At 29.1% G+C, this 9,119-nt stretch overlaps 1 protein-coding gene across 2 annotated transcripts; it reads left to right on the top strand.

Moving 5' to 3' along the window:
• Window positions 1-5,353: 5,353 nt before the first annotated feature.
• LOC120088860 (patatin-like protein 2) lies at window positions 5,354-8,665 on the top strand. 2 transcript variants are annotated; one of them, XM_090306020.1, is made up of 6 exons: window positions 5,354-5,502; window positions 5,600-5,781; window positions 5,890-6,016; window positions 6,165-6,326; window positions 6,624-6,932; window positions 8,220-8,665. In XM_090306020.1, the coding sequence occupies exons 1-6, from the start codon at window positions 5,389-5,391 to the stop codon at window positions 8,442-8,444; spliced, it is 1,119 nt and encodes a 372-aa protein (XP_090162146.1). In that variant the 5' UTR covers window positions 5,354-5,388; the 3' UTR covers window positions 8,445-8,665. The 2 variants fall into 2 exon arrangements, with proteins under 2 accessions (XP_090162146.1, XP_038902232.1); XM_039046304.2 differs by having other exon boundaries at window positions 5,890-6,076.
• Window positions 8,666-9,119: the final 454 nt, after the last annotated feature.

The raw sequence follows: 9,119 nt of genomic DNA, 5'->3' as shown, positions 1-9,119 counted from the left end.
AAACATGAATCCTATTCATGTAATCAATATTTAAATCAATATTTAACTATTTTAAACTCTTTAATTATTTTAAACTCTCCAGTTTCGTTAAATTTCGATAAATTAAACGTTTAATTATATTAAATATAATTATGCAAACCCTCTTGAAATTGAACAATTCAAATTCAAACCCTAATAGGAAATTTGAACACTTCAAATTAAAACCCTAAATTCAATTTGAACATTTCATATTAAAACTCAATTTGAACACTTCAAATTGAAAACTTAATTTTGATTTTGAACATTTCAAAATTACTCAATTCACTAATCCAAGGTGTTCATATTTTACAAGTTAGTAGAGGGACCTTATGAACCTACAGATCATGAGCTCCAATGATTTGAGATTAATTGGCTAAACTCTTTAGACCGAATTAATCAATATTCGTTAACTACCGAGACACACCACTATAGCCCGATAGTTGCACTCTACTTACTGTAGATATATTTTTGTCCACTTGATTTAACCATAATTAGTAAGTCGACCCTTCACTAGTTGTTCATAATAACGGTTGGGTCAAATGTTGTGTTTTACCCCTGAAATTATATCTTGTTCTTTAAGTTTCACTAATCCTCTAATGAACAATTGGTTTGTGATCCAATCACTAAATCAAATCCCTCTCGGGCCAATGAGAGGGTGAGACCCCTTATTCAAGATCTAGATTAAGTACTTAAGAGAACAATCTTTCTACTATCCCTAAATTGGATAGATGTCAATTCCGTCTTGCACCCTATATCCTCAGTTATATATTTGGTCTTACTTCTGAAATGGGAGGCTTAATGAGCCGGTGCTGTTGAGTCAACCCTCACCTATACAAATCTAAGGATAATCCTGAATAAACAGGAGTTCATAGTTAGCCCAAGATTAAAATTGAGTTACCTAGGTCATCTATTTGAAACAGTCGATCTTAAATAGTAAACAACATTATAAAGTAAGAGTGACTTATTTCTTGGTCCAATCTTATGCAAACTCATTGCATAGAGCGCCTCCACTTCTCATTTCTCCACAAGAACGATTCAGGATCACATTGTTTGTACTATCTATAAAGCGGGTCGCATCCAATAGTTTTACCAAAATAAGGTACCCAACCTTATTCATATACTATAGATCGTTTTAGCTATTTACTCAAACTTGATCCATCTTTATGTCTCCACATAAAGTCCAAGTTTTCATGTAATAGTCATGGATATTAGTTTATTCGATTTAGTCATTACAAGTGCAATTTACATATTCAACAATACTTTTAATTGAATAAATGTCAATAACATCTTTATTGATAATATGTTTAACTTTACAAATTGCGAATTTTAGGACATACAACCCAACAGAGGATGTAAATTGAAATCGATATAATTAGGGTTGGTTGCACAAATAACAACCAGACCTAAAATAATAAAAGATGTAGAACAAGGATAAACATATTAAGGATATAGTATAAAATTAGCCAGATATCACTAATAGCAGCTATCAGTGATAGCTATATAGGTAAATAACCAAAAAGCCCATATGTAGCCCACCATTTCACGCTTCTTCTTTCAGTTTTCTCAAATTGAAAACTATCACTGATAGCAACTAACAATGATAGCAACTGATAGTAGCTACCAGTGATAACTACTGATAGCTACTATTAGATGCTATCATTGATAGCTGCTATCAGTGATAACTTTCAATTTTAGAAATATTAATACAACCTTAAAATAGTAACATTTTAAATATCACCTTTTAATTTGCTATCAGTTTTCAATGGCTATCATTGATACATTTGATCAATTGGAATCAAACTTAAAATATTAACACCTAAGGCTGTCATATATATCAATGATAAAATTTTATAAGTAGTTATCAACTTTTAAAAATGAAACTATCATCTTTCAAAGATTAACATTTAAAATTATAGGTGATAGAAGTCTATCAATAAGAGGTCTATAAGTGACTATCTCTAATATTTACTTAAGTCATATCACCCATATCATTAATATCATTCATTTTACTAATATATACCTAAGCCATATCATTTATATGCAAATATCACTGATAGTTATGACTATCATTGATATCTTCAATTAGTGGCTATCATCGATAGCTTTTAGTAGTGGCTATCAATGATAGACTTTCATCAAATGAAATTGACTTTTATATCATTGATATCATCGATATATTGATATCACCTAAGTTTTATCATCGATATTACTAATATCACTTATATTATAGTTATAGGTGATAGCTTTTATCATTGATAACATGCGATTAGAGATAACTTCTGTCATTCCCCTCTTTTTGGTAATTGTAATTGGTAGCAATTTTAAGAATAATAAACAAGTGTATAGCAACACTTTAAAAAAATTGCAAATATAGTAAAGTCTATCAATGATAGACTTCTATTGCTGATAGACTTGTATGGTCTACTAGTGACAAACCACCAATGATATGGTCTATCATTGATAGACCAGGAGAGTCTATCAACGATAAAAGTCTATCGTTGATAGACTTTGCTATATTTACAATTTTTTTAAAAAATGTTGCTATATATGCTAATATTTTGAATATGATTGCTATTTTTGCAATTGTCCATTCTCTTTGACCATTAAATAACATGTCATCGTTGATTGATAAACATGTTATTAGTGAAAACTTCTAGGAATTCCACTTACACTTTAGTTTAAGATTCAACTTTATTAATTAAATTCACTAAGTTGGTTATCAATGGTAGACTTCTATAAGTGGCTATTAACTGTAAAAAACGTCATCAAATATTAAGCTTTCAATGATAGAAAATATTTGTAGCTATCACTGATAGACTTTCATTTGCTATTTATATTTAATATTTCGTTATAATAATCAAACTTGATGATTGGCTTGTTGGTGTTAAGTCACTTATGAATTAGGTACTTTCAAGTCTTGGATATGAAACTTATTTTTTTAAAAAAAAAAGAAAGGAAAGAAAAAAAAAAAAGAAGCAAAATCCGGAGATATGAAAGAAAGTTAAAAAAAAATAGAAACGGAAGAAGAAAAAAGCAGAAAAAGAAAAGAAAATGAAAAGGAAGAAGTAGAAATTTGAAAAAAGAAAGAAAATAAAAATAGAAAAGGGAATAAGCAAATCCGAAGAAAGGAAAGAAAATAAGAAAAAAAAAAATAGAAAAAAGAAAGGGAAGAAGAAGGAAAGGAAGGAAAATTAAAAACAAAAAAGAGAATAAGCAAAAACCGGAAAGAAAATAAAATGAAAGAAGAAAAAACCAAAAAAAGAAAGGAATGAAGCAAAAAAAAAAAAATAAAAAAAAAAACGAAGAAGAAGGTGTGCAAGAAAACAAGACAAAAGATGATGGAATTGAAAATTAGTAAAAATTCAAATACCGATTGGTCAACCTTTCTATATTTAGAAATATTTTTAAGATCTAATATATTTTTAGATATTTCTCTTATTTTATTATCTATTATGAATATCTAAATAATTATTAGTTGGGATTTAAGGGATGAGATGTTTGAAATTTTCCCTAAATTAAAATGTGGAGCAATTATATTACACGTGTTTGTCCCCCAATTATATTGTCGATGACCGCTAAATCGACCACCTTGGTTTTCTTCATAGTTTTTTTTTTTTTTTTTTCTTTTCTTCTTTTTTGTTCTTTTAAAACTCGTGCAATTATGAAGTGAAGAGGGAAAAAAAAAAAACTCGTGCAATTATTTATGTGAATAGTTGTACATGATTTGAATTTCACTACTAGGTTCAATTCTTATACAAACTTTAGCATGTTCATTAAATTTAGCATTTTTGGATAAATAGTTCAATGATTAGTTTGGACTCTATATGGTTTAAACTTTTACATTATTTAAAAATTGTTTTGAAAAAAAAAAATATTGTAAGAGAATGAATCCTCCACATATCTCTATGTTTGCATGAGTTTATTTTCAATATAATTCTCATCGTTTTGTTTTTTCACTGATTTATCATGGATCTTTCCCTTATTTCTAACTAATGTGGGACTTTGGTCGCACTCCAACAATCCTCTCCTTAAACGGAAGACCACCAAAGCTTCTCGCCAAATAGTCATCCCATCTATGTTTACTCTCAAACAATCAATTTTAACTAGAAAAAAAATTCACTAGAGTTCATTCCCTATCTGATTAGCTTAACAATGAGTCATAATGACTATGTCATGGAGACACATTAACACCACTAAATGTAAGAGACATTACTTTGTGAATTTTAAACCTCCAAATATCTCAAAAGTAGTATGATATCGTATTATTGTCCACTTTGGACATAAATCCTGAGGACTTTGTTTTTTTGTTTTGTTGAAAAGATCTCATATTATTAAAGATAGTTGTCCTCAGTAATATACCATTACTTTTTCCCATGATCGATTGAGATTCCTCTTTTCCTTTAAGGGTAATTGCAATGGGTAGCACTTTTAGATTTAATAATTAAGTGTATAGCAACATTTTTAGTTAATTAAAAATATAGCAAATTCTATAAGTGATGAACTCTATTGTTGATGGATTTCTATTAGTGTTATTAGACTATATTGCCGATAGTCTATCACTAATAGACTTCGAGAGTTGGATCTAATTTTTATCATGTCGACAAATCCTTTTTCGTTATGTTACATCTTCTAATATTTTGAGCTGACGACTAATTGTTATATTTGCAACTACACATTCTTTTTATAGACATATTGGCATTATGGGTTTAGGCTCATCATTGATCAACCCACAATATTATTATAAATATATTTTAGTATTTACTATTCATTATATAAGTCCAAAAATAATAAAGTAATGCTTTTATTTTTTTAGTAAAATAAACATATAACTTTTATTTATGATTTGAATATGAATACAAATTCAATTGACGTACGAGTGCTAATAATCACGAGATTTGTGATTTGAATCCTCTCATCCTAATTTTACTTAAAAACATGAATATTTTATTCATGTCTTGTAGATATTAAAAATGGGAATAATAATAGTTTTTGAAGTTTTCAAAATTTCTTTACAAAATTAAGAACGTTTTGTAACATTACTTTAAAATGAGAAATTACGAAAGAAAAATGAACTAATTGTTGAATTGAGATTTAAACTTGATTCATAAACGAATGCGAATTTAAATATGGGGTAGATTAAAATTGGACCAACTCCCTAGTGGAAATTTAAATGTATATTTTAATGAGATTGAATTATATGATCACGTGAAACATAAGGAAAACGATAGGTGGGAATGGGTTATCGAAACTTGTGGAATCTTACAATCATAGAGTTTCTTTCCCTTATAAAGACCTCTCTCTACATAGCTCTCTCTTCCACACTCCAATTGCAAAAACAATAACGACACATTCTCTGTTTTCTTTGTAAACATGGTAGCCGATTTTGGGAAAGGGAAGAGGATAACAATTTTAAGTGTCGATGGAGGTGGCATTAGAGGCATCATTCCTTCAATTATTCTAGCTTTTCTCGAGTCGAAACTTCAGGTAATAGCTTTTGAAAGTTTAGGATTAGACGATGTTTCTTCTTTAAAATATTATTTTTCCTAATTTTTGTTATTGTGGATGATTCACTTTTGAGTAGGAATTGGACGGCCCAGATGTGAGAATAGCAGATTACTTCGATGTAATTGCTGGTACAAGTACAGGTGGTTTGGTCACCTCTATGCTTACAGCTCCTGACAAGAATAATCGACCTCTATATGCTGCGAGTGATCTTGCCCTTTTCTATATAGAACATGCACAAAAAATCTTCCCACAAAGAAAGTTTGTCTCTTTCTTTTTTCTCATCAGATTTTCACTGTGTGCTACTTTTCATTAGTGTCCCTGGACTAAATAAGTGTTTTTTTTTTTTTTTTTTTTTTGTGAATACAGCTATTTCCTATGTTCTGTGGTGAATTTTTTTGGCAAAGTTATGGGGCCAAAATATGATGGACTATACTTGAGGTCATTGATAAATGGATTGCTAGGAGATATAACACTTAAGCAAACATTAACACAAGTAGTTATCCCTGCTTTTGACATCAAACTTCTCCAACCTGTGATTTTTACTACACTAGATGTATGAAATATTTCTTAAAACTATTTGATATTATAATATCATTCTTTTTAATTTCCAAATTGAACTAATAATGATTGGATGATGTTAGGCAAAATGCAGTGAGTTAAAGAATCCAAGACTAGCTGATGTCTGCATTAGTACCTCAGCTGCACCAACTTTCTTACCTGGCCATGAATTTCAAACAAAGGATTTCAAGGGAAATGTTCGTAACTTTGATATGGTTGATGGTGGAGTCGCAGCTAATAATCCAGTAAATTTCTCATTTACTATATTATATTGTTCATACCATTAGCATTTGGAACCTAGGATGAGGTTGATTAGTGTGGAGAGAGTTGTTAAGTCGTGGGACCCTCAGTGTAAGGAATTTAACAACCATGGAATTGATATTTTTAGTCATGGGATTCACAAACTTCTCGAGTCTAAACAATGAGTGAAGTTAACAACTCTGCTCCTCTCAACTCTACTACTTAGGTCAAGCATGCCGTAAATGTATAAAGCAATTTTTTTTTTTACTAATTTTATGCTATGCTTTTTAATTGATTTGTAGACATTAGCTGCAATGACTCATGTGACAAAAGAGATGAGCATCTTGAGACATAGAAGTGAACTTTTCAAGATAAAACCCATGGAAACAAAAAGGATGTTGGTTCTGTCTTTAGGGACTGGTGCACCTAAAAATGATGAGAAGTATAGTGCAGCTACAGCTTCCAAATGGGGTATGCTTGATTGGGTTTACCATAGTGGAGCAACACCTATTGTTGATATTTTCAGTGATGCAAGTGCTGATATGGTGGACTATCATATTGCTAGCATTTTCCAATCTGATCATTGTCATAAAAATTATCTTCGCATTCAGGTATATACTTTTTTGGAGCATTTTCATAGCTATAGACCCTTCTTTCATTATAATTTTATTTCTTGTTTTTACTGTTTAATTTGGTAATTATTTGATTTTTAAAAATTTTTAATTTTATAAATATTACTTTTACCAAAAAAAAAAAAAAAAAAAACTATCAACATTACTTTTACCTAAAAAAAAAACTATCTACTATCTACTTAGAAATGAAGATATTATTTGATAACTATTTGATTTTTGAAATATAAACTTATTTTTAACTTTTTATACAAAATATCTGGAATAGTTTTCAATCGTGCTTCTTAAACAAACATGTGAATTCTTTTATTATATTCCAAAAATAAAAACAAAATTTTGAAAACAAGCCTATTTGGTAATTATTTAGTGTTTGACTTTTGAAAATTAAGCCGAATTTCTCTTAATTTCATGCAATGGTACTCTTTTTTTTTTTTAAGTAAAAGAGTTGAATTATGAGCAAAATTCTAGAAACAAAAATAAATTTTAAAAACTAATTTTTTTAGCTTTTAACATTTGACTTAGTTTTTGAAAATTTTGGTAAAAAGTAGATTACAAAGCAAAAAATTTAGAGGTGGAAGAGATGTTTATAATGTTTATAAGCTAAATTTTCAAAAAGTAAAACTTGAAAATCAAATTGTTACCAAACGAGGTGGTAATTTTTTTACGTTTTTTCAAAATTTGCCATGGTTTTTTAAAACGTTACAAAAAGTAGATTACATAGCAAAGAAATTTTAAGGTAGAAGTATTAAGTAGTGTTTATAAACTTAATTTTAAAAAATTAAAAATTAAAAATCATGTGGTTGAACTGTAATTTTTAAAAACATAGATTTCGATTTAGAGTTTAACATTTTTTTAAAAAAAAAAGATTTAGAAAAAAAAACAAACATAAGTTTCTAAAAATCGTTTATTTTTTAATTATTATTTTTTGCCTAAAAGAACACCTTTGGAATACACATTTAACACCATTTCTGCATTAGCTTCTAGCTTTATGGACAGAAAAATTACAACTTTAAGGATTTAATTGGGTGAAAACAAATTAAACCTTCATTTTTTGCTTTAATAAAAAAATAAATTTAGAAGAACAAATTAATAAATAGCCATCCACAAACTTTAAAATATAATTACGAACCAAATTTTGGAAAAAGAAACAAAAGATAAAAACACAACGGCACCTATAAAAAAAAAAAATTTAATAATTTTTTAAAAAAATATAAAAGACCTGACAACTCTTAGTTGAGGGCGTTATCGTTTTTGGATTTGTACACACAGGATGACACATTGAGTGGTGACATATCATCTGTGGACATTGCCACCGACGAGAATTTACTAAACCTAATCTATGTGGGAGAGAATTTGCTAAAGAAACCACTGTCAAGGGTAAATTTGGAATCTGGAAAGTTTGAACCACTTGATGGCGAAGGAACCAATGAAGAAGCTCTTGCTGAATTTGCTAAAATGTTGTCCGATGAGAGAAAATTACGGTTGAGTCCTTGAGACTCCATGCTTTGCAAGGCTTCATATATTTTTTTGTCTCAAATAATCCATGTGTTTAATCCTTCGATTTTTACTTTATTACAAGTTGGCTTGCTACTTTTTTGGTTCTGTACTTTCTATAGAAAAAAAAAAAAAAAATAGAATAAAGTATCTGGAGCTGAATTTGAGCTTTCACTTATTCTACATATTTATATTTAATAATATAAGATTCCATCTCAAAATCATTTAGTAATAAAATAAGTAGTTTATCTATTCCGTAAATATTGTCAGATCTACCCTCAAGTTGGTCTCTTTTGATTCATTTTTTTATCCGATCCTAATTTTGTTTTTGGATCTAAAATTAAGAAGAGGATACCTACAATATACGCTTGACGATGTTATAAATAATGTTATAGCATTTCATAGGACATTAAACAAACGAAAACAACATATAAAAAAGGAACATCAGAGATTGGTAACCAAGTTCGGTGAATATCACCTACGTCTGGGGAGCCGTCTGGAAGGTAGTGTACCTAGGAAAGATAACTTCACTAATATAAATGATAAACAATTATGATGTAGAACTTTATTTGTTATTACAACTTGATTACATCGACCCCCATAAAGCTTGATCTCTCAATTATTCACCTAGGCTCCCTCTAGATGTAAGACTCTCTCTCGCAGTGACTTAGGCTC

This window comes from Benincasa hispida, chromosome 10 (genome assembly GCF_027475165.1).
Source record: "Benincasa hispida cultivar pf3 chromosome 10, pf3_genome.v1.1, whole genome shotgun sequence".
In the NCBI taxonomy this organism is placed as follows: Eukaryota; Viridiplantae; Streptophyta; class Magnoliopsida; order Cucurbitales; family Cucurbitaceae; genus Benincasa; species Benincasa hispida.
The sequence above is the reverse complement of the archived record's forward strand: the minus strand, read 5'-3'. Positions and strand labels throughout refer to the sequence as shown.

Coding starts and splice junctions, on each gene's coding strand:
- LOC120088860 (XM_039046304.2), top strand. CDS start 5,389: ATGGTAGCCGATTTTGGGAAAGGGAAGAGGATAACAATTTTAAGTGTC. Junction 6,327..6,623: donor GAGTCGCAGCTAATAATCCA/GTAAATTTCTCA, acceptor ATTGATTTGTAG/ACATTAGCTGCAATGACTCA. Junction 6,933..8,219: donor AAAATTATCTTCGCATTCAG/GTATATACTTTT, acceptor TTGTACACACAG/GATGACACATTGAGTGGTGA.